We start from the raw sequence: 26,827 nt of genomic DNA on the forward strand, positions 1-26,827 counted from the left end.
CTACACGAAAACGCGAAAGTAGTGCGATATAAAACTGTTTATAGGTTATAATCGCCCGTTTTCGAAGGCTAACCGACCAAACTTGGCCGGTAAGTTTGAACTGGAGTTTTCGGAGTCACGTGACCCTAAACGAGTGTGGTGAAATTCGATTCTGTCTTTTACGGCCAAACAGCAGATTTCATTTTGTTAAACTGTTGGTTTGGTGTTTGGTGAAATCGGGCCTTAATCAGCCACAGACACTATTATCCATCCATCGTGTCTCAGCTCTACTCTTCAGTGAACACCAGAGTTACAAGGAGACAACGAGCATACGAGAGCGACAAGGAGGCCAACTCTCCCCTGGACAGATGGACGTGGATGAGATAGCTATCTCCAATCTCATGTATGCTGTGCAGCAGACGGAGGAGCTGCAACCGACGTCAGCCGAGGACAACACCATGAAGTTCATCTGCGGACGACTGACACTCCTTTTCCTGGGGCTGTTGGGAGCCTACTGCTTGTACGAGAGGTGCTACTTCTGGTGTGTGGTCGCACGCCAACTTCACTACACGATGGTGGCGCGTGCTCTGACCAGCACGCCCGGAACTGGCAACAGTTAAGTACCTTCACCAGCCAAGCCGCTCAACTCAGCGCCCCCAACTGCGATTCCACCAGCAAACAACTCCATCCCTTTGGTCGACACCGCTCAATCAGTGCAGTACAGCAAAGTGTTATTGTGGCAAGTGTGAAGGGAAAAGCAATCAAAAGTATGAAGTGAGAAGCAATCGGGAGGGATAGTCACCCTTTTGCGAAGAAGGGGGTAGTGTGAAATGGGTAGTATTTGATTACTTATTTATTCATTGATTTTTTCGTGTTTTAGATTTAAGATTTTTCAGGAGAAAAGACTCTGATATTAGAATAATAATTTCCGTAGTTGGACTTTAGTGAGAAAATATATAATTCGTCCCTGCCGAGCTGAGTAAGGAATAATTAGTCAACGAAGTTTATAATAGGAATCTGCAAGATTCAATGCAGATCGAGCAATTCAAAAATTCATTCAAGCCAATTTTCAAGATTGGTCCAAAAGACGAAAATCAGGTTAATTGGGTGTTGGAATGTGTAGCAGATATAAGGAACAGACTCAAAAATATGTAGAGGAAAGTATATGTAGATTGGTCTTTGAGCAACGTTAAGGACTATGTGTCTGTTAGTAGATGCTTCCGCTGCCAAGGATTAAATCATATTGGCCGTCACTGTAATCAGCAACAAAACACATGCAGCCACTGTGCGCAAACTGGTCGTGAAATCAAGGCATGTACAAATAAAAACAAGAAAGAAGTATGTGCTTATTGCAAAAAAAAAAACAAAAATATCCATCAAACCACAAAGTTAGGGACAAAAGCTGTCCAGAATATGAAAAAGCATTGAGGAAACTAGTTGAAAAGACCGACTATGGGTATTAAAAACTTTTTTCATGATACCGTGCAACGCTTCAGTAAACAAAAAGTTTCTATTGTAGCACAAAATAATATGAATAATACCTATAGTAGAAATATATGTGAGATGCTCAACAAATTGAAAAATTTCAATATGACTGTAAAAACCCCAAAAATTAGAACTAATCTTGTTTATAATTATGGAGAATATGTAGATTTAGTTATTTCTTTTGCATGCAAGGAAGGCAACAGCATGCTGTTATCTAAGGGGCTCTCAAAATTTTTAAAATGCTCGAAAATTGATCTGAATGAATGGCAACAACTTACTAACACTGAAGCAGAGTATATAAAAGTTTTCTCTGGAAAATCTAATTGTCAAGTATTCATTATAGAAACAAGCGAACAAGCTCATCAGAGATTCTTTAATACACTTGCTCTTCTGAACAGTTGGAGTTTAGTTAATTACCCCTTAATAGTAGGAATTGATATTTTCAACAATGCAATCCAAGATATACCGGCAATAAGTATGTTGAGTTCTGTATTGGAGAATGAAGCCCAACGTTTTGTATTCTACAATCAAGGAATTAGAAATATCAATTACTTAGAAATACCAAGTCAATATAATGCTACAGAGTATCCTGCTGGATTTTTCGAGGGTGTGTCAAAGTACAAAAGATATGTTAATACAATGATAGACCTTCGTAACCTCCTTGAAAAGGCTGATGCTGAAAATGCTAAAATCTACAAGCAGATTCTCAATGGTATATGTCATGACGTGACAAGTAGAGCAATTGATGGAGTAAAAAGGAAAGATATGAACATATTTGGTAATGAAATGAAAAAAGTTCTATTAGAAACAAACACTCTATACCGAATGTGATACAGTCTAGAAGAAGGAGGCAAATATGTTGAATTCTTAGAAGAGGAGAATAAGTTCAAAACAACTGAAAAATACAAATCAGTCACTAGAGATACAGAGCATTTTAAAATATGCTAGATGGCGAGCTAATAAGTAGAATTAATAAAATTCACATCAAGAAGCCCAAATTCCCGCAAATCAGTTGGATAGAAGGAGTGCCTGGTTGTGGAAAATCTACGTATATAATACGAAAGCACTCTCCAGGTAAAGATTTAGTTTTAACTCAAACTAGAGCAAGCATAAAGGATATAAGAGATTCAGTCTCAGCACAATACGCCAGTCATAACACACCTATCCAGCTTAGAACAGACTACAGGACAGTATCATTATATATTATCAATAATACAGGCAAGAAATATGAAAAAGTATACATTGATGAGGGGCTAATGATGCATGCAGGTTACATTGGCTTTATTGCAGAATTAAGTGGAGCAGTGGAAATAATAGTTGTGGGTGACTCTAACCAGATTCCATATATAGAGAGATCACAAGTAGTTACCAAGTGGAACAAAATTTCAGATTTCTGTGAGCCGGAAGAATAAATAACAGTAACTAAGCGGTGTCCAGTGGATGTCTGTTTTGCACTTCAATCATTCTACCCAGGAATCAGCACAAAGAACGCCCAAGTGAGATCAATACTTCCAACTTTCAAAAACGGCGAAACTCATCAGCTGAAGGAAGATACTCTAATCCTTACATTTACACAAAAGGAGAAGAAAATTCTCACTGATCGCATGAAGGAATATAAGTCCCAAAGAATTAACACAATTCACGAAGCGCAGGGGCTCACATCAAAGGATGTAGTGTTAGTGAGGATTGACACAAGAGACAATAAAATTTATAACAGTGTATCACACGCTATTGTCGCAATATCCAGTCATACAGAAAGCTTCAGATATCTTACAACAGGCTACAATGATACAGTACAGGATATTATTGATAGAGTGAAGGACAGGACAGAAAAAGAGCTTTTGGTATGTAACATAAAAAACTTAGAAGGAGAAGCCAATACTAAACATTGTAAAATTGATGAATAATCTAGTAGAAGAGCTTGACTCAGATGATATAAATGATATTGCAACCCTGGATCCTAAATATGTGTTTGATGGCTTGGAACAGTTCAACCTGAGAATAATTAGTTTCAATATCAGAATTTACAACAAGAATGTTCACGAGTTCCTGATCCAATTAGAGGACTTACAGTGTGACTTTGATGTAATTGTATTAACAGAATGCTGGATTTCTTGCAATACAACTCCACGCATAATAAGTAACTACAATCTATATGCAACAGAGAAGAATCATCTACAGAATGATGGAGTTATTGTATACATTAAAACTGATATTAACGTTGAAGTTGAGGAGCCAGAAATTCGACACTCCAACTGTTTAAATCTCCGCCTCGAAACTCAAGGAAGTATATTTGTCATTACTGCAATATATACCGTAGGTCACCTTCCAACCCAGATTTGACAGAATTCATCAACGGTATGAGACATCTGTTCGAGGATCAAGACTCCAATATTAACACCATAGAACCAAACAAGCATCGTCAACTGCATGATTATGAGAGCTTACACAGTGAATTTGGTTTTGCTCACTGTATTAAACAGCCTACTCGCGTCCATGCTTGGATCACATTTTAGTGAATTTCAAAAAAAGACCTGATGCCAATAGTTTTTCAAAACTCAATAACAGACCACTACATCACTATTCTAGGAATAAGAAGCAACACAGATATTGATAATGAGGAGAAGAAGCAAAACAGAGAAGTCTTCAACAAAGTCAAGTTTTCATCACTGCTTGTGGAAGAAACATGGGACTCCATTCACATGCAGGATAGTACTGAAGGCGCATTGAAAGATTTTGTCACTATAATGAATAAGCACGTGAAAGAATGTAAGAAAGCTTACTTCGTTCCACATAGAAAGAAGAAAATCAAGCCATGGATATCAGTGGGAATAATAACATCAATAAGGAGAAGAGATAAACTTCACAAACAATGTAGAAATAATACATCAAATCTGCAACTACACCAATATTACAGGAAATTCAGAAACCTATTAACTAGAGTTATAGAAGAAGCAAAAAAACAATATTTTTCCCACATGTTTGGAAACTTAAGAGATGCAAAGCAGACATGGAAGGTGATACGTGGAATAACTGAAGTTCAAAGACCAAGAACACAAATCAAAAAACTGGATGTACAAGGAAGAGAATTGAAACTGGGAGAGAATGATGAAGACATTGCAAAAGTTTTCAACGAATTCTTCAAAAATATTGGATCTGAACTGGCACAAAATATATTAAACAATCAACAACCTGCAGACGAACCCACAGTTACAAACACTAGAGTATGTGAGACAATATTTTTTACACCTGTAGATGAAGAAGAAATGATAAAAATAATCAGCAGTCTCAAATCAGACAGCGCACCAGGCCCAGATAACTTCAGACCAGAGCTCTTCAAACAGAACAGTATAGCTCTTGCTAGACCATTAACACTGATTGCCAATAAAATCCTAGGATAAGGTACCTTTCCTCAGAGCTTGAAAGAAGCTATTATATACCCAATTTTTAAAGCAGGGGACAAGAAAGATTTGAACTGTTATAGACCAATATCACTCTTAAATATATTAGCAGAAATTTTTGAGAAATTTATCAAATCATGACTTATTAACTTCCTTGAAAAGAAACATATTTTATCACCAAATCAATATGACTTCAAATCAAACTGTAGTACCAATGAAACTGGATTACAGAAAATCTCACATTGGCTAAATCAGAATCTGATCACTCTTAACTATGACAAGACCCACTTTCTAACTTTCTCAGCTACACAACATGGACAGCCCACAGAAAACCTTCTAACAGTCAACTTTTCCAACACCTCTGCAAGAAGTTGAGAAAAATAATATTCAAGTTCAAAATGCTGAGAACAATTATTGACGAGAAGTGCATGAAGATGGTCTACTATTCCTTAGTTCAGTCTTTGCTTACCTATGGAATTGTAGGATGGGGAGGAACAAACTACATTCACCTCGACCCCCTTATGAAAGTGCAAAAACTAATAATTAAAATAATTAAGCAGAAGCCACCTCGTCATCCATCAGACCAGCTCTACAATGAGTTTGGTGTGATGGATGCAAGACAACTCTAGTCCCTAGAAATTAATTGCAGACTGCACAAGAGCCCAGAAAGCTTTCAAAATAGAAACACTAGAAATAGAAGCCTACTTATCACGAACGTGGCTAGGAAGGCAACATACCAACGACACTTCAATCACCTACAACCAAAACTCCACAATTTACTTCCTGTACACATCAAGATAATAGAAAACTCAAGAAAATTTGAATGCACCGTTAAAAACTGGATCACAACAACTGGAAGACATAATATAGAAAACATAATTTCAAACAATATGTGAGCTCACTTACCCAATGTATTTGCACCCCCACTCTAAATTTAATTGTATTACTACTACACCTGCTCTAGAACATGGGTTTCGCATAGTTGAGTAGGTTAATTTAGGAAAAATGCAATTTATTTGTATTTGTAGTAAATTTCATATATTGTATTTTTGAATATTATGTACATTTTATTGATTAGATTGTTTATTTGTATATTAATGGAAATAAATTTATTTGTATTTGTAATTTAGTGAGTAAGTAGTATTTTTGCAGCAACAATAAGATTCTCCTAACTTATGTCTAAATGACTCTGAGAACCAGGAAATTCAGGGATATTTGCTAGTTCTCACGGATGAGGTGGCTCCACAAGGCAAGGACATGGCGGATGTTTGGTAGCCTGTAGATATTTTCACAGAGGAAAACTGCAGACCTGGCAAGTACCCTCTTGCCGAATCTCGTGAGAACCGACTCTTCCAATAGCAGCAGTTAGGCCTTCTGGCGCACTGACGTGGAGAGGGGGAAGTTTTCCGGACGGAAAACCTCCAGTCGTAAAACAACAGAGGTACCGAGCAGATCAAAAACCATACCTAATTGCTAAAAGTTGAGTTAGTTTTCCGGCATTATGATATACGTGAGTGTCCTGTGGTTTGGGATTACGGTGGGAGTGATAGCTGTGGGTAAGTGCCAAAATTTCTAGCTCCTTATAAAACATTTTCACCCCGCTGAGACCCTAATTAGTAAAATTCTTGTTGTAATAAAATTTCTAGTTAGCAGAATCTTATTGGCAGGTAGTTTTTGTAGAAATAATATTTTGATAAAATGTACTGCATATTTCGTTCTTTAAATTTCAAGTAATTGACATAATAAATGAGAAATTCTTTAGGTAATACAATGTTGTTGTCTATCCAGTTCCCATGACTCCCTTGAAATAATAATAAGATATCTTCAACCCCCATCAAGGGGAGTTACAGAGTGAAAATATCAATATATTATCAATAATATTGATACTATGAAATGAAAATATCAAAGTTTTAACAATTGATATATCAAACTAATTCTAACTTTTTTCCCGGGGTAAACTGATTTTATTGCATTAAAAAATGTAGAAATCAGGATTGTATTCCGCTTTTACTCATTTAAATTATGTAATTTGAATAATGCATTTCCAAACAAAGATGTAAATGATGTTTGATAATATAAATTATTAATAGTCGATAATTATTATTTATCGATGTATTGATAATATTATATCGACATTTTGGGTTTATCGATAGTAGGATGATGCGGTGCGCGGTGGATGTTTGGTTGGTGAATGCATTTTGCAACAGACCAACGGTTTTCGGTTTTTGGAATGAGTTGGTTGTTTTGTTGTTTGTAATTTTTGTGATTTGATCCAGAAATAGCCTATAGGTAAGTCGAGTGATTTTGTTTTTATTGATGTAATGTAAAATGGAAGAATAAATTTATTATAGGTCTAAATACTTATATATTTAAATGATAATCTTTTTGAAAGACTATTATAGGCCACGCATAACATAAACCCATAACAAAGCACTTAATACCAATGGCATAACTTAATAATAATAATAAGAAGAAAGTCTCTTAAATTTATCATTGCTGGAAATAAGATGATTATTATTCTAGGCAGACACATTCCAGGGTTATGCTGGAACATATAAATTTAAATGTGTAACAAAACTTTTTATTTAGAAGTAATTGAAGTCACCACAAACTAATCTACACTCATCTTATTAAAATTAACTTAATATCAATAATATATGACTGTGGATTGATAGATTAGATGACTAAAAACTAGATGAATTTTAATGGAATAGTGAACATTATTAAAAGATATCTTTATTTTATACTTTGAATAGTTTTGAATTGAAGTAGCCTAGTAGATACAATTTAATTGCTTTCTATTAGAATTTATTTAGTTGTTTTCTGGACTGGCAGGCTTTATTTAGACTTTTTCCAGCAAGCAATTGATTCATTTATTTATATTAACAGCTTTATATATTATTCCAATTAAGAAAAACTATCGGTTTAGTCCTCTCATTTTAGCAATATATATTTCATATAATAAGAGAGAGTGAGACTGTGTTTGAAACATGTGTGTTTTTTAAATTTTCCAGTCAAGAATATTGTTTGAGATACCGTATGTTTAATTATAAGTAAACTTTTGTTTCATCTCTGATAGGAGCTGTGGTGATGAAATTTTCGAACACAAAAGAGAAAGACATGGAAGCAGTAATCAAAGACTGGCTGAAGTCTTCAAAAACTCGGTTTACCAGCAAAGAGAAATCTAAGTACGGTAAGTCTCAATTTTGATTAATTTAAAACAGAATATGAAGTCAAACAATTTTTTCTATGGGTGATGTCCACATGAGCTCTAGGCTTGTGCTAATCATTATTAGTTAGTAATCATACAGGTTGAGTCATATGTATGGGAACGTTTCAATAAATTAGATACTGTTGTAGATATAATTCTGTAGCTTTCAGGATATGTTACTGGTCAAATACTCTAACTTTTAATTTACAACTGAATTTCAACCCCTTCATAAGGTATTGACTAGGTTCAGAATGTATAATATAGTGGCTTGAGAGTTGTAACTAGAATATTTTTAATGTAAACGCCCATTGTGTGGTACATTATTTTAAAGGGCTTTTTAAAACAAGAAAGATAACATCAATTAAAATGTACTATGAAACTTGAATCCAAAAAGGTGGCTGATTGAAGTTACAGTTTGTAAAGAAATGAGGGGTTGTAACTCAATCATTTTCAATGTAAACACCCATTGTGTGATACATCATTATAAAGGCCTTCTTAAAACTAGAAAGATGGCATCAATAAAAATCTTCTATGATACTTCTATTCAAAATGGCGGCTGATTGAATTTTATCAATTATTTCTTTAAAAACTAAAACTTCAATCAGCCGCCATTTTGGATAAAAGTATCATAGAAGATTTTTATTGATTTCATCTTTCTCGTTTTGAGGAGGCTTTTAAGATAATACACAATGGGTATTTACATTCAAAATCTTTGAGTTACAACCCCCAAGTCACCCCCTTATGAGATGTTGAAATTCAGTTGTATGTCAAAAGGTAGAGAATTCGACCAATAACTTATCCTGAAAGTTACAGTATTATATCTACAACAGTCTCCAACTTATTGAAGGGTTGAAGACTGTGTTTTTTTGAAAATAAATTCAATTGCAATATAAATTATTGTTGTTTCACCATTTTTTTAAAGCAAAAATCTCCCTATTGGCCATCCAGACATTTATGTTTTTTTCCCAATGGGTGATGCAAAGCTAATGCAAGCAAATGGCTGATACAAAGTCCAACAGCTGAAAAAAGAAGCTTACATGAAAGATATTTGAAATTTGTCAGCTGTTGAATGATTACAGATCAAAATGAGCTTTCTTTTTGTAATTATAGTGTCCAGCTGTTAGATTGCATATATTACCTACTAGGAAAAATCCATTTGTCTGAATAGGACTTTATAGTTGAATTTAATTTTCATTCAGTTTTGTGTAAAATTATTGTAAAGTTAGGGTAGAGAATTTACTTCACATTATATTGTGGTTATTCAAAAGTTTTATAAGGTTTATAGTTTTTTAATGTAAAAATAAAGAATTGAAAAAGTTATTTATTCAGAATTATAAAGGTAATCCTTCTCCATCTTTTCAAAATAAAATATTGTAAAAATGTATTTTAAAAACCGTTATTTTCATGTTATTTTTTGGAATTTTTCATGCGAAAGAAATGACCAAATGTGGGACAAGAAATTTAGAAAAAAGCGTTTTATTCATGTTCTGTTCTGAGAGTTTTTACATGTTCAGTATAACCTGTAAATGTAAAAACACAAAAAAATCGTTATTTTCAAGTTTCAGTTTCACGTACTTTTCACGTGAAAAGTTGGAACATTTCCACCTTTTTTTCACGTGAAAAAAATGGGGTTTTCTCGACTTTTCCACCAGAATATGACGTTATAATGTAAAACTGTGAGGACATAATTTTTACGTGAAAAAAAAACGCTCTTGTGTTATCTTGGACTTTCCTTTCACGAGAGGGAGAGTCATACATATTTAAATACATTTTTAGGTTATTAAATGAATTTGCTAGCAGATTCATTCAGGAAATGAAATCCTTATTTTCTAATTCGTTAAGATTTTATACTTTGAACTGTTATTTGTTCTAGAAATGTTCAAACACCGGATCCTGCAGGAAAATCTGAATGCTTCAAAAATTGAGATTGAATTGAGGTGCAGTAACGTAAACCAGTATGTAGCTCAAAAAATTGCTACTTTAAACAGGAAGAGATTAAAGTATTCTGGAGCACCACAATAAGGACCTTTCTTCATAGATAAATGACATGCATATGAGTTATTTTAATAAACAAACTTCTCACATTATTTATGTCTCAACTATTTACATTCCTTAATTTTTCATCAATATGTCAATAGACATCTATTCACTGAATCCAATTTACTTATATCAATTATAGATAATTAAACAGGTATACTCTCTTGTCTGATGCTAGTTGCAGCTGGGTTAGAATATTCTAATCCTTGCAAATGTTTCCTTCATCCTAAGCTGCTTTCCTAGATTTAAAAGAGGATTTTTTCTAAAAAGGGGACAGGCTGCTTATGGATGGCTATTGATCTGTATTGATATCAATACAGCTGGTTATGTATTGACATCCATGGATTTCTATTGATGTGTATTGGTATCAATAGGTATTTGGGCCAATACATGTCCATGGAAATGTATTGATGTGTATTGATATCAATACAGCTGGTTATGTATTGATATCCATGGGTATCCATTTATGTGTATTGATATCAATAGGTATTTGGGCCAATACACATCAATAGGTATCCATGGATACCTATTAATATCAATACATTTTTTTTTATTGATCTCTGTCTATTGATCACTTCCACTAGGGTAGGTACTGATTCAATTATCATCATCAATATAATATTGTATTGCAAGTATACACATATGCTTGTGGCTTGCCTCTGTCACTGTCACATCCAAGTCCTCCCATTCATAGCGTTTGCCTATTATTATTGTTATTCTGAACAATGGATCGCTCAGCGGACTGCTAAACCCCAAAATCGCTCAACGGACGTAACCTCTATTGCTAGATGTGGGTCCTATAGAGTCGATATAGGCAGCATAAGATTATCATACACAAACCATGTAATACTGTTGTTTAAGTACATGTTCTACACATTAACTAGATATAGCTTGGATGAATTTACCGTCGTGTAAATAATTATTAACGATTATTTATTTCAATCAGTAATATAAATACTCACCTTCAAATCTCTATGGACGACTCCTTGCTCATGCATGTAGTCTACGGCCTCTAGAACTTGTCTAATTAAATCAGATGCGTCTTTCTCAGTATATGAGCCTTTTTCAACAATACGGTCAAAAAGTTCACCCCCTGTCACTCTAAAAGCAAATCACAACAATATAATAAAATTATTGCCTAATTAGCGTCAGGCTAGAAATCATCAAGTTCAAAATTATTACTTGATATATTTTACGAGCAGCTGTTCTCCTGAAGACAATCAGGACCATATGCTACCAATGCAAATAAGCTGCTGCTGCTGCTGCTACTACCGACGTCATAATCAATTACGTCTGAGGGTTAATGTCACAAAGATCGTTTAGCTACTCATACCGTCAATTGGGATATTTTTTCTTCTATGTATTATAAGTTTGAGTTGAATTAATTATTAAACATAATTACAAAATTGAAAGGATTCATCGTTTGACGTTTGTCTGTCATACCTAATCATATCCTTAGCATTAATCATATCTGTTGAAAAAGGGACAAATATATGATGGAAATTTTGTCTTTGTAAATTATAAATCTTGTCTTGGGGAGTCTTGGGAGTTGGAGAATCTTGTCTTGTCCGGGGACTTTAGATTTCCTCCTCACAATATTAGACTCCAGATATCGAGTATAAAACAATTAAGGTCAATTTATTTACATAATCAGCATCAAGTTTTCATAATTCAACATTAAGTAAAATAAACCTAGTCTTGATTTGAAAGGAACTATTGTACAGTATAAAATACTATATAATTCAAATATTTTTTTATCGTTTTTTGACGTTCTCCAGATCATTATTACTTTCAAAGAATTGTGGTAACCATTTGTAAAATTTCCTTCCAATATAATCTGGCTTTTGTTCAAATAATCGATTAGTGTGAATCATTATAGTATGATAATCAGCTCTGTTTCGTGTATTGTACTATATGTATATATGAGTTTTGGTCGGAGAAGAAGAAGAAGACTGTATGGTCGAATCAATCTATAAGCTGCATTAGCGAGTTTTCGCTCTAATTAAGAAATTATGTGGAGAAAGATCCAATCTATGAAAAATCAAATTTTGTTTACTTCCAGTAATAGATTTATTGTGTACATTGTTAATGTCGATTTCTGTTTTTACACCGATTCTGAGAGGACACGGCACGGCACGACGGGACCGAAAGCTCTCCGATTGGCTGAGTCTCGATATACCAACTAAATCAGCCAACCTGTCCCGTTGTGTCGTGTCGAGTCGTCCCTGAAGTGTGAAAACGGCCGTTAAGAAATATTTATTTGATCCTCACTGTTTGCTGGTCTTCTTAGTTCGACAGGGTTCCAAGTGGAGTTAGAACCTTATTTAATCCAACAATTCATAATAATGTTGGATGAAACCTTGTTCAATTCAACATTTCATAAAATATAGGATACAAGAAGGTTCTAACTGCAAAAGTTACTATATACTATAAAAATTTTAATTCAAATATTTTCAAGAGATTTTTTTTTTCTATTTTACCAATTTGAACAAGTTTATACATGTGAAAAAATTTTAAAATTATCAACACAAGTTTTATTTGAGTTTGAAAAAGTTATGAGACATTGAATCTTTGACCTTAAAAATCTCAAAACGTATGGTGGAGCATTTAGTAGGATCTTGTCTAACGAATGCCGCGTGCATATTGAAGATTTGGATTTCTGTTTCCCTAATGAACTTTTTATCTCCGATTCGGAAACAGTTTTGGGCTGTCAAAGCCTGTTGTTTCCATACCATACATTATTATCATATATTGTTTGTAGAGTACCTCGAGCAATTTCAAGCTGGCCACAAGTAGGCTATGCTAGAGCATGATTCTCTAAACAAAATATTTGAATTGCTAGAATAAAACGTAGACCAATTATGGTACATCAATAGCAAGGATGGTATCATGCAGTATCCTTTCAACTTGAGATTAACCTTGACCTCCATTACTGTCTGACCTTGGCAGAGCCAGTCATCTGAGCAAAAAGCCAAATCCACTTTGTCTAGTGCTTGCAGATATTTGAAAAAATTTTCATGAAGGAGGAAGAAAGAGAATAATAACTTCTCTTTTTTTTATTCTACTCCCTCTTACTTGAAAACTTTTGAAAAATCTTTAAGCACTAGACAAAGTTGATTTAAGGACTTGGAAGCAGTTTTTCACTTCATGCCTTTGCTAGACTTCGAATACTACAAAGCTATCACACACACATTACAGTAAAAACCCAATATTCCGTCCCTTTCGGGACTGGAGACATGGTCAGAATAGAACACCAGAAGAGGACGGATTATCGGATCAACTAGAGTGAGATTTACGTTTTTAAATAACCACCTGAAAAGCATTGGTTTTCTATCCTTGTTCCTCATTAGACAAAGCAAATAGCTGTACACTTTACCAACTCCGCACTTGCCAAATTACTATGTAGGACATAATAAAATACCAGAATATTTTGTTAGCGTGTATAATTATATGGAATGAGAAAAAGAAAAAGAAGAAAATTAAGAAGAGAAAGAAGAAGAAGAAGAAAGGAGGATAACAGAAGGAGGAGGAAAATGGAAAAGAGAAGATAACAGATACGAAAGATAACAGATACGGAGCAGAGAAAAGTGTAGAGGACAGAATGAGGAAGAAAATTCTGGTTTCGGTTCGACATTTTTCAAATTAGTTCATATTTCAGTTTCTAGTGATTAGTGAAAGTTATTTTGTTGTTCATTTGGTTTTCAATTTTTCTAAAAATTTCTTGCTTTCGAGTGTTTCAAATTTTATTAACAAATTTTTTGACAAATTTTAAGTGAAGAAAACATAACCTTTTTTCTAGACTAGTAAATGAATCAAAGTTCGGGGAAGTAACAGTTTTGGGCCAGTGCCAGTTGGTGAAATAATTTATTATTGCATTAATAAATAATGTGTATCATTGATTCAATAAATGAATGAATGAAAAGAGAAGAGAAGATAAATTGCAAGAAAGAGGAGGGAAAGAGAAGAAAAGAGTATAGCTGATAGAGAAGAGAGAAATCAGCATCTTACATCCATCTGTTCTATGATCCTTGTGAGAAAGTATTCAAGCAGAAAAGCCATGTTCTTCTGCAAATACTAACACAATGTTTGGAAAACCCGTTTCTCCTTATATCTCAGTTCTCAGAGCAATTCTTATTGACATACAAACGCAAATAATGTATCTGATACTGAGGGATTTTTGGAAAGTAAAAAAAACATGTTTCTCAATTTCTGTTGCCTATGTTTTTGGGTAAAAACCGCTATCACGGATGGTATAACACCTCCAAAAGCACCATAAAATGAGATATTAATTTTATTCATATAAAATAGAAAAGTTTTACTTACAATTCCATTACCAGGTAGACTTTATGTTTGTCTTCGAATGTTTCAAGTAGTTGTACTATATTTGGATGTGTTAACCTGTAAAACAAAAACATTTTAATCAATTCCAAGTATTTTTCCTAGAAATTATTACGCACCAACCATTCATCTTTTACAATTTCTTCTTGAACAAGTAGATAATTATTTTTTCAATTAATATCTTTATGAATATAAATAGACTTCAGCAAATCTAATAAATCTATATCATATCAGATCAATTTTGAAGGAGATTTCAATATGATGAGTTTACTCCTTGTGTAATAGAAAATCTTGGCAAATCTTGATATTCAAAAGTTTGAAACTTGATATCAATATTTTGAAAATGTCATTTCTAAAGCATAATGATTTATTATTTTTCATTTTATAATGTGTTTACTTCTGAACTCTGAAATCATGCTCAATGATAAGTAGTTTTTCAAACCGGAAATATTTGTTGGACTAGAAATAAAATATAATATGATTTTGTAGCCAAATTCATTGATGGCTTAATTTCTTTCTTGAGAGAGCGAAATTATTAAATTGTTGTTTTTCCATTTTGATCCTTTCTCATGGAATGTTTAAGTAGTTGGCTACTTGGGAGCCTCTTCACTTTTTAGGATAATATCAGAGAGATGTGCTCTCTTCCAGCGTTTAAAGCCTTTTATGGAAAATCTGGAATACAGTGTAAAGAATGGCAGTAATTTCGTTTTACATGTTTACCATTAGTTCATGTAATTGTTGAATTGTGTTCACGTATTGTTGAAGGACTTGCCTTCAAGATAAGCCCACAGAGACGCCAAATGCTGTATTTTAATCGGCAGTTATATCAACATTTTTATAGAATGTTCTTAACTCTATTGCACGTTCTTTACCAGTCCAATGATACATTATTACCAAATGACAATGTGTTCCCAACAATTATTGTGGAAAATTTCGAAAATATAACAATTCTACAGAGCTGTGAACTTCAACATTGAAAATTTCCCATTTCTGTGTGTCATAATGTATTATTATTGAATAGGTAATGAGATGGGATGATCGAACAAAACCATGTTCTTGACGGGATTCAAACCCACGACCAGGTGCACGGGGCAATGGCCACAAACATTGTAAAAATATTCAAAGTTTTTGTATTAGCTGTTCAATCAGCCTTCAGTCACTACGATCACACTTCATTTCTTTCCAACGTCTCTCTCTCTGAAATTATGATTATTATTTTATTGTATGCCGGAAGCTGATTTGACCACTCATTTCGTGGGCTCCAAATTCCAAAAAGGTGTGACATTCTTGGACCTAGCATGCTTCTACCTAGTCTCAGATTGTAGAGCACAAAATTACGCCCAGATAGATTTTGAATTTTACATCTAAATCATAACAATCGGAATATATTGTTGATAAAATACTAAATATAATCAAAATTGATTTTTTTCTTAAAATTTCACTTATTTTCGAAAAATCATAACTCAGTACTCATTGAAGATAGAGAGTTATGAATGATCTCATTTTATTCAGAATTCTATAATAATAAAAAAAGGCGAGAGCAAATTTTTCTGTTCAATCACTCGATTTGGCGGAAATAGCTGAAAACTGGAAAATGTACCGAAAATACATGGTTTTTTTGGGCTATTCTGTATATAGCACAAGGAAATTTTGTATGAAGAATTTGATTCTGGTCTTGTATCCAAATAATATATTAAAAATCAGAACTACAATATAAATTGCATGCACCAATGTATATAGTGACTGGACTAAATAGACATTCTAGAAAAGAGGATCAGGCGAGCACAAAATCTGGCTATGTGATAATATAAAAAAACACTTATCTTAGATTTCATGTAATAAATGTAGGACGTGTAAGTGGCCACCTCTTACGATATGGTTGCAAATGCCCTAGTTTGATGCTGATGGGTAAGGATCATCTCAACGGGTTCTTGGGACTAACACTGTCGATGAGGGCTTGGCATGTGAAGTCACTCATCATGGAACCAAATCATCCAACATTATTTCAAGGCTATCTGGGGTACTGGCTAGAGATGCTGTGATTGCTGCCTACTATGGTTATTTTGAGCCACTATCATCTATATTCTTTTTCAAAAAGTATAGCGTGAGGCTAGACGACTCTATCAGGAAGATCTTCCTCATAGACAGTTACCGACTCATAAAATGTTTTCTTCCATTCATAGAAGGCTAAGTGAAACGGGAACCTTTATACCTAGAAAAGTTGGTAGATCAGGACGGCCACGTACAATGTGTACAGCTGAATTGGAGGAGGGCGTGTTGGACGAAATAGGGAATCATCCCGGAAGAAGTACTAGAGAACTAGCCTGGATTGGTCGAGGAGACCCAGTAGCATGGCCTGCAAGGTCACCTGACTTCAATCCTCTAGACTTTTCTTATGGGGACATTTGAAGACGCTTGCCTACGACTCGCCTGTGGATACTACAGAAGAGTTGCGCACAAGGATTATTAATAGGATTCAAAGGATACGTGAGACACCTGGGATCTTCGAAAAAGGTCGGCAGTCAATGAGAAGACGGCTGGATGCTTGAAGGAGGGGAAACATTTTGAAAATCTACTGTAACGTGGTTAGTTTTCTAGGACAAGTGTAACTTTTCATCTGAATGATAATTCAGATAACTTTTTTATGTATGATAATTCATGATTGTTAAAAATGTTTACTTGTTAAAAAATATTAGTAATACAACTTCTGTTTTAATTTCAATATTACATTTTTGTAGAGAGCTTAACAGATTTTGTCTATTTTTCATGCGTTTTGTGGGTAATTAAGGATTATTTTATAAAGGTTGCATTTGTCTATTATAGACTAATTTTACATGTTTCTTTTTAGAATTGAATTTTCCACTAGTTCTGTAATAGTATATTTCGCACCTAGGGCCAAAAATGAGACTTTTCCGGCTCGAAATCGGTTTTCGATAGAAAAGATTGAGAGCTGGAAAAACATTTTTGCCCGTGTTGCGGACGCTATTTTTCGCCACACCAAGAAAAAAAATAATAATGTTAAGTTGGCAATTTTGAAAGCAAAATTTTAAGGTTATGCTACTATAAATCATACAATGTTAATGAGGTTATGATAGTATCATTGTATTCTATTGTTCGGTATCAAAACTACAAAATAATTCATATCAAGTTATAGAAATGATCATTTATTGATAATTCAAATACCTATTTAATTATACTAGATACATAAATACATATTAAATTATAAAAAATAAGTGTAGTATACCAGAAACCAGATGTTATGCAAAACAGATGACATAAATCAGTTATAATATTTAATAGTTTGTTGATTAGAATTCACTCTATCCTACATGTTTTAATAGAGATTACACACGTTGAGTATTAATCTTTTAGACTTATTTATTTCTAATATTCTACATGGCACAGTCGGTAAATAAAAATCACAGCAAATGTCAACCATTCGACGGAACAACCGAAGATTGGATATATTGGCACGAAAGGTTCAAGATTTTCCTACGAAATGGAAACATCAAAAACGAAGAAAAAAAACGAGATTTACTACTTGAGAATCTGGGACCGCAACCATTCAAGATAGTTTTCGATTCTATGCATCCGACCCCCATAAACAACATTGGATTTAATGATGCGATAGAAGTCTTAAACAAATACTACACGAAACCACAAGCACCTCTATCCCAGAGAGTTTGTTTTTCTCGACGATTCCGGAATGAAGGTGAGACCATAACTCAATTTGAACTAGATTTAAGGTTTCTCGCAGGAAATTGTAATTTTGGTGATAACCTGGATGAACGTTTAAGAGATCAGTTCATATTGGGCATCAACAACAATAGTTGGCAACTTGAGTTATTGAGAATGCATGCATCAACACAAACAACTTTTACAAAAATAGTAGAATCAGAAAAATTGCTAGAAACCGTTAACCTCCAACAGCAAGAAATTAAAAACAGTTCTACAAATTTGAATAGAGTAAAAATTTCTGATAAACATCAGGCAATGGAATCTAACCCTCAAAAGTACAACAAAAAATATGAAAAGAAATCGACTCTAAAATTGAACAAAAATACACATTGTCTCCGTTGTGGAAACCGGCGACATTCTGATGGTGTCATGTGCACTGCAAATAACAAATTTTGTAAAGCTTGCGGAGGTAAGAACCATTTTGCTAGAGCATGTCTGAAAGTGGGGAACACTACAATTGTAAAAGACAAGCAGATAAATCAGGTCCGCGAAAATTTATCAATAGAAGATGACAACCTGTCACTTTCCGATATTGAACATATAAGAACTCTGGAAAAAGGCTGTAAAGTAATGGTGAACGTTAAACTCAACAACAACACAGTGAAAATGCTGTATGATCCAGGTGCCGCTTACAGTGTTATTAACGAGAAATTATGGAAAAAAATTGGAAGTCCCATTTTAAAACCAACAAGAAACCTCATGGCATACACAGGGATTGACATTGAAACACTTGGAGAAACACATATAAATGTCAATGCTTTTGGTGACTCCAGGAAATTACCAGTAATTGTTATAAAGAAAGATGACATACCTTTGTTTGGACTTAATTGGGTCCTCAAATTCAATCTACCCTTACCTCCCGGTGCTGAAATATGCTCAGTAAAATAAATTATAAGCTCTCCACAAAAAAAGAACTCAGTTTTGGTAAATAAAATAATCACAGATTTTTCTGATGTTTTCAATCCAAATCTGGGAACAATAAAGAACTGCAAGGTACTTTTCCACATGTCAGAAAATGCCATACCAATAGTTGCAAAACCACGTCCAGTTCCGTTTTCCTTAAGAAAAGCAGTAGAAATGGAACTACAACGTTTAGTAGACAGTAATGTACTATCACCTGTAAACACAAGTGAAGAACCTATCACATGGTCCTCACCAATAGTTATTGTGGTGAAACCTACAGGAGCAGTCCGGATATGTGCTGATTTTAAAACCACCATAAACAAGTTTATAAGTCCAGACAACTATCCCCTACCTAGGTTTGAAGAAATCACTTCAAAACTTACAGGAGGGAAAGAATTCACAATTATTGATTTGAAGGATGCATATCTACAAATGGAAGTTGATACTTCTGTACAAAAGTATCTCACTATTTCTACTCATAAAGGATTTTTCAGATATTCACGCCTTCCTTTTGGGATAAAAATAGCAACAGCAGCTTCTCAGTGTAAAATGGATCAAATCTTGGCTGGCTTGGAAGGCGTTGCATGTCTTTTAGACGATGTAATAATAACAGCTCCCACAAGAGAAGAACACATTAACAGAGTCAGGGAAGTGTTAAAACGTTTTGAAAACAATGGACTTCGAGTACAAACCAAAAAATGTAAATGGTTTGAGGAATCAGTAAACTATTTGGGACACAGAATAGATCAAACAGGTATACACCCCACAACTGAACACATCAAAGCCGTAGAAGATATGCCATCACTGAAAAATGTCAAAGAACTAAGATCCTTCTTGGGATCAATCAACTACTACAGTAAATTTGTTCCACATTTACAATCACTGTGCATCCCGTTACACAAATTACTTCAAAAAGGAGCAAATTGGCACTGGGATAAAAAACATGAACAAATCGCTACAAAATTGAGACATTTATTAACAACATCAGATACTTTAGCTCATTATGATGAATCACTTCCTCTGATTCTTGCCACAGATGCAAGTGAAGTCGGATTAGGTGCAGCTCTTTTTCACAGATATACTGATGGTACTGAAAGGCCAATTTTGTTCGCATCAAGACGACTTGACAAAGCTGAAAAACGGTACAGTGTGAATGAAAAAGAAGCATTAGGTTTAATTTTCGGAGTAACACGTTTTGAACAGTTCCTCTATGGCAGACATTTTGAGATTCGTACTGATCATAAAGCTTTAGTAAAAGTTTTCGGTGGAAATGACTCTATTCCAAAAGTTGTTTCCAACCGTATTGCTAGATGGGCTTTAATTTTGAGCTCATACGACTACTCAATAAATTATCACAGAGGTGCAGATAATGCAACGGCGGATATGCTATCAAGGTTTCCTTTGGAAAATGTATTGAAGTCAAAAAACGAAAAGTTAGGGGAAAACAATAGAGCACATCTTTTCCACCTTCGATTTCAAGATATACCATTATCAACAAAGAGCTTACAAGAAACAACAAAACATGACACAACACTTGCAAAAGTTACAAACTATCTCCGAAGTGGTTGGACAACTGATACGAATGTAAACAAAGAACTACTACCATATTACAATAAACGAGAAGAACTATCATTTGAAAATGGCATACTCCTCTGGTCGGGTCGTTTAGTCATACCCACAAGATTAAGAACAAAAGTACTACAAATTCTTCATGAAGGTCATCCAGGAATTGTAGCAATGAAAGGAAAAACACGATTCCAAGTATGGTGGCCTGGACTGGACAAAGATTTAGAGGAACATGTAAAACACTGCACCGGATGTCAAGAAAACAGAAACAGAGATGTTGAGATGCCACTTTTCTCATGGACTCTTCCAACAGAAGTGTGGTCTAGAATCCACATAGATTTCGCAGGACCATTTTTAGGGAAAATGTGGTTAGTCGTTGTAGATGCTAGATCGAAATGGCTCGAAGTAATACCCATGTCAACAACCACAACAAAATCAACGATCAATATATTACAAGATCTATTTTCTAAATTTGGCTACCCAAGAATAATTGTAAGTGACAATGGTCCTCAACTGACTTCGTATGAATTCCAAAATTTCTGCAAAGAACTGAACATAAAACATGCACGTATCACCCCATATCACCCAAAAAGCAATGGATTGGCGGAGCGTTGTGTACGAACGTTCAAAGAACGTATGGGAATTTCAAAAGGAAGTACTGGCACCTTACAAGAAAAACTAAATAAATTTTTATTCGCTCATAGAACATCCCCAAAGAGAGCAACGGGAAAAAACACCTGCTTTTATGATGTTCGGTTGCGAGTTACGCTGCAAAATAGATCTATTACTACCAGATGTTAACGACAGAGTAGACGAAGAGTTAGTTAGACAAGGGAACAGCAAGCCGAGAGTCAATGCAAAGGTGTTCGGAGAGGGCGAACTAGACAGATGGGTACTAGACAGATCAGGCAAAGGCTACAAAAAAGGAAAAATCGTTAAAGTAAATTACTTTTTATTTCTAATATTCTACAATAAGCATTATTGACAGTTAATTCTTTGTTTTTCACGTAAAATAAATTATACAATCATTATACTTTTTATACAACAAATCTCTATTATTGTATTCTTTATTATTTAAATAGAAGTTGAATGTGCAGTTATGATTGTTTGAGAACATGAATCCTCTAGCAGATTCTACTACTTTTTTCTGAGAGGTCAAATGTACATTCAAATTGTTTGTATTTACAGTATATTCTGATTGGTTCTTATTACATTTAATCTCAAATATCTAACAGACTTTTGTGCAATCTGGCCTTATAATACAGTATTATAAATAATACTTCCAAAATAAATAATAATTCATCCATTTATCCATGAGATATTGCACCGGGCGCAAAGTGCAAATGGATAAATGGATGAATAGAATTTTCATTACTATTTTGAAATAATGTGATGAAAAAAATTAATATAATTGCATGTTTCACAGTTTTGTCTCAAATTACTCAAAATATATCTAAAAAATCGATTGAAATTTAAAAAAAAAGTAAGTATGGTAACTAATATAAAAAATAGCTAATAAAAGTCGAAATTCATCGACAAAAAAAATGTCATTGACCGAGATTCGAACCTTGATCATGTTAATCACCGAATTATGAGTACTGATGTATTACGCCTTTACGCTCTCGGCCATTGCATATTTTTGAACGAAGGCGCCTGACTCATAAGATTTAGCAGACACGTAATACTGTAATGTAAAAAACTAGACTTCTAAAGTTTACTTCACTCCTAAAAAGCGTACAACAGACTTTGGCTCATGACTTATACTATTAAAATTAATATATTATCTGTCTCACAATAAAATTTCCACTCTGAATTAAGTCAGGTAACGTATCTAGGCTACTACTATAGTATAGTGTATAGCGGCAAATTTGAAGCTGGTTTGCCGGCATTTTCACAACAAAATATTGCTCTGAAAATAGTTAAATCATAGAGAAAACATTCGAAGATTCAATCTTGAGTGGGCCTAATGTTTTCTCTATATGGTTTAATATTGAAGAAAAATATTATCTAACAGTTTTAATAATGAATTTCGGAAAAATTACTAGGAATTTTCAGTCAAGGATGAGTTTCACCAGTAGGCTTACCTTAAACTTCAGAACTCTGCTGTATTTTCTTATTATTATTGTTGATTGTATTGCATTAAGAAGTGGAATTCGATAATAAAAAGAAACAATAATTGTTAATAATTATTATTACTTTTAAATATTGATACAATTATTGTACTTTGATTTCAAATTCGATTCTTCACTTTTAAATACTAGCGATACGTACCTTTCTGACAATGGACAATGCAGCCAACATTATATTGTTGAGGCTATTTATAAATATTAAATTATGAAACAGTAATTTATAAAATATATTATAGACATAATACCGCGATTCACTATACATAATTATATAGATTATTACAGTCGTTATGAGATTATCTCTCTATGATTTGTGAGATCGGATACGATCAGCTGTTATTCAAGGTCATTTTACAGCCCTAGGGCCGTAAAGTTTTACCGGCCTGGTCGGAAAACAATCACTTTCGACCTCCATATGACGCACGTAAACCAGCTCATTACATCCAAGTGTGGCGAAAAAAAAATTTGTGTTTATTGTACATTTAACATAGTAAATCTGCTTCAAACCTTAAAGGAACATGTTTTTCGGGACCAAGTTTCGCGTATTTAGTCACATATCTTAAAAATTACTGTAGCTACAGGTCTGAAAACGGTTTCATTCTATTTTTCAGTTCATTTTATATAAATTACGCTAAATTGTACATTTTAATCAACAGCCAACAAATACCCGTAGGGCTTCGTTTCAGCAGGGGAACTGAAATTCAGACGAAATCTTTCACCCTTTATAGCTTGGTAACCATGCATTTTCGGACCTATGTTAAGTAGAACTTTTTTTCTTCTTTTGATGTGAGGAATCATGCCCTGATTTATGGGCACTTTTTTCAGAACACTCTGTATAATTATAAAAGCGAAATGGCACTGATTCATTCACTCAGTCATTCATTCATAATCAACAGAACTAAAAATCTACTGGACCAAATACGTTCAAATTTGGCAGGTTTGTTCAGTTGGCCATCTTGAGGCGCACCAAGAACGAATTCGAAAATATTCCAAAGATCTGTGTTTTTTCAGTGTTTTTCTGCATTTTCCAAGAACTAATTGGCAAAAACTTGGTACACAGGATCAGCTGAGGTATAAAAATGTTGCATTGGAAGTTAAGTTCCGCCTAAAGTTAAGACGCCTAAGTTCCGCCCAAGATCGGCGGTTTACGAGCGTTTATCGTGCGTTTTCTAGGCCTTCTCAGGAACTAATTGACAGATCATGTTCAAAATTCGTACAGAAGTTCAGCACGGGCACACAACATTTATTCTTGAGAGGACTCAGAGTTGCGCCAAAGATACGCTTCAAGCTGTTTTACTGCGTTTTCTCACATTTTCTTTATTCAAAAAATAAATGAATAATCAAATATATCAAAAAAAACAGATACAATATTAAAATTATAAACAGAGTAGTTGCTGTTTTTTCTTATTTAGTCTAATTTAATTTATAGTTTAACGTGTCGTTTCTTTTATAAAGTTCTGATGTAACCAGGCAATAAATTAATGAATATGCGTTTTTGAAGACAGACTGTGGTTAAAATTTAATACTGTCTTACTGATGACGCATATCGGACGGGATTTGTGAGTTTAATGATCTTTAATTGAAGCAGCGTTCATGTCGAGTAATGTAGAATTTATAGTAAATTTTGACCTATATTACTTTAGTAAAAAAGTCATTCGCGTTGTCTAGTTGTAATATGAATTTCTTTTCTAAATGACTGACGTAAGAACTAATTGAGAGAAAATGTTCAAACTTGGTACAGGAATTCAGCTAGGCAGAAAGGCTAGGTCTAGAAATTTTGTCTAAAAAATTACGCCGAAGATACGCCCAATATAGGCGTTTTTACAGCGTTTTCCAAGCGTTCTACAGCGATTTTTAGAGGGGTTTCTAAGTTTTCCATTGAGTTCTCAAATCATTATTTTACATTTCTCAAGCAAATTAATACTTGATAGGGTTGGATATATTATTGATGTTTGTTAAGTTCTTCATATCATTCATGTTTCCAATTTCAAAGAACTGTTAGACTGAAATACAATAATTTTTATAATATCTTCACAAATTCTGTGATTGATAAATTACTGAATATTTATTAATTCTGATAAAAATGCGAAACCCTTCGCTACATAATTCAAAGAGAACTGGTAATTGAAGCGAGTCTGAAAGTCTCTTTTTACTTTTTGACGGAAGGAAGAAAGCTTAGATGAAAAATGCAGGCGAGCGAAGCGAGGAAAAAAATCCAGCCGGGGGGCCAAGGGGTGGAGCCCCCTGGTTACTGGTTAGACGGATAAGGCGAGCAAAGCGAGCCTGCTGGCTAGTATTTCATTTAGCATAGTGCTCTGTGTGGCATTGATGGTTTTCAAAGCTAATAAAGAACTGTTAAACTCATTTTTAAAAAGGCGCATATATTTTCTTGTAGATATATATTTTTTAAATCTTCCAGAATCATGACAGTTCCCGTTCTCCATGATTAACACCTTGCTATTATTGCATACAAGTGGCATGACAATGTATTGGACAACGGGCTCCAGCATTCACAATGATCTCACAAGGTCAAGAAATGTTGTAAAAATCGAGCACCACCAAACAACGTTTTACAAAATTAGAGTACTGAGCAAATCAGTGAAAAGGTTCACAATCCGTGAGAGGAAGCGCAGTCATTTGTCCTAATCAAAAAAGGACCAAGGTTTCGTAAATCGATAAATGTCCGTATAGTAGACAGACTTCAAGATGAAAACTTGTTTTTTATTTTTACCATCATCTTCAAAGGCTATTTTCTTCACTATTCATTTTACTTTTTCGCGTTAACATGGAGAAACATAATTAAAAATGAGGAATTGTCTATTGATATACGTTTGTAGTATTACTATTATTTATAATATAATTTAGTGTTATAGTTTATTCTATGAGTTGAGGGTAGGGATTTTTATGACGATATTTGATGCCGTTTTTGTATTAGCCCATGACTTGTTTGAATAAAAAAGAATCGTATTTTATAACATCGTATCAAGACATCACATAACTGATAAATTACAAGAATACGGTATTTTTCTAGAAAACTTTAACAAGCAATCAGTTCTGTTACCTTCATTGTATCATTTGAAGCCAAATGGATAGATTATACTAATATTTTGTTCAATGTGATAAATATAAATATCTTTTATAATTGGAACAATTATAAATACAGTAGTGTAATTTTAAATGAATGGAGAATATCTTCGTACCTCATCTCATTGTTGCTAATCTCAACGTAGAATGAGTGATATAAGAGTTGTTGAAGAGGAAAGAATTGCCTTTTTAGCACGTATTCTCATTGTCACAGGCTTTGTCTTATATTAATGAACGTTGTTGAATTATTCTGGAAGGAATTGAAAAATTCAGTGGTTTTGAATGAAATTCATGAGTAAGTTTGTTTTTGGTGCGTTCAAAATGTTCTCTTATAATTAATGATAATTAAGTGGAATAATTATTCAAATTTTGATATTGAAAACATCTAAATTCAAAAATATCATTTGTATAAATATTTTTTGACTAAAAATTTTGTGAAAAAGGAAACCTAAAAGACATATCCTTATTTCGCACTTTGTAATTATTCAAATTCAGGAGAAAAGTAGCACAATATAACCTTATTTTTTTCTCCCGATCATTTTAATGATGTACTTGGTAAAAATTGAGAATAAAATAAGGAAAACTTTCTTAAATCTTGAAATGAAATATAGCTGTCAATTGGATCACATATTTTTAAATTTGGGTTAGAGTCGTGGTTTCATCATGGTTGATAAAAATCTATCTATTATATAATGAAGGAAAGAATTGACTTATACATGTACGGGATAGGAAATACATGAATGCCGCATCATCATGTCTGAACTACTGAACTGATTAACTTGAAATTTTGCATAAAGATTCTTGAGTTACCGAGAATGTTTATCGACCTATTTCCAGTCCGTCAAGTTTCCAGTTCATCAAGTTTTCTATTCGTCAACCTTCAATTTGTTATACTTTGTTTGAGTAGTCACAGATGAAATAGTGTATTCAACAGTTTTATTCTCTCATCCTTCGTCAAT

The 26,827-nt window shown here is 33.8% G+C and overlaps 1 protein-coding gene and 1 long non-coding RNA gene across 8 annotated transcripts in view; one reads left to right on the plus strand and one right to left on the minus strand.

The window, feature by feature from the left end:
* LOC111044471 (calcium/calmodulin-dependent protein kinase type 1) overlaps window positions 1-26,827 on the minus strand; it is a 393,028-nt gene that overhangs the window by 80,990 nt on the left and 285,211 nt on the right. For all 7 annotated transcript variants that reach the window (XR_005573327.1, XR_005573328.1, XM_039443135.1 and 4 more), the window contains 2 exons: window positions 14,437-14,511; window positions 11,076-11,214 (listed from right to left, as the gene is read on the minus strand). Coding sequence is in view for 5 of the 7 variants with exons in the window: in XM_039443135.1 (XP_039299069.1) it covers window positions 11,076-11,214; window positions 14,437-14,511 (214 nt within the window). In the remaining 2 variants the exon portion in view is untranslated. The remainder of the gene's footprint in view (window positions 1-11,075; window positions 11,215-14,436; window positions 14,512-26,827) is intronic.
* On the plus strand, window positions 7,078-10,087 carry LOC120354949. The gene is made up of 3 exons (XR_005573329.1): window positions 7,078-7,154; window positions 7,945-8,058; window positions 9,950-10,087. It is a non-coding gene; the product is annotated as an uncharacterized LOC120354949 (long non-coding RNA).

The sequence above is a fragment of the Nilaparvata lugens genome, chromosome X (assembly GCF_014356525.2).
Source record: "Nilaparvata lugens isolate BPH chromosome X, ASM1435652v1, whole genome shotgun sequence".
Classification (NCBI taxonomy): domain Eukaryota; kingdom Metazoa; phylum Arthropoda; class Insecta; order Hemiptera; family Delphacidae; genus Nilaparvata; species Nilaparvata lugens.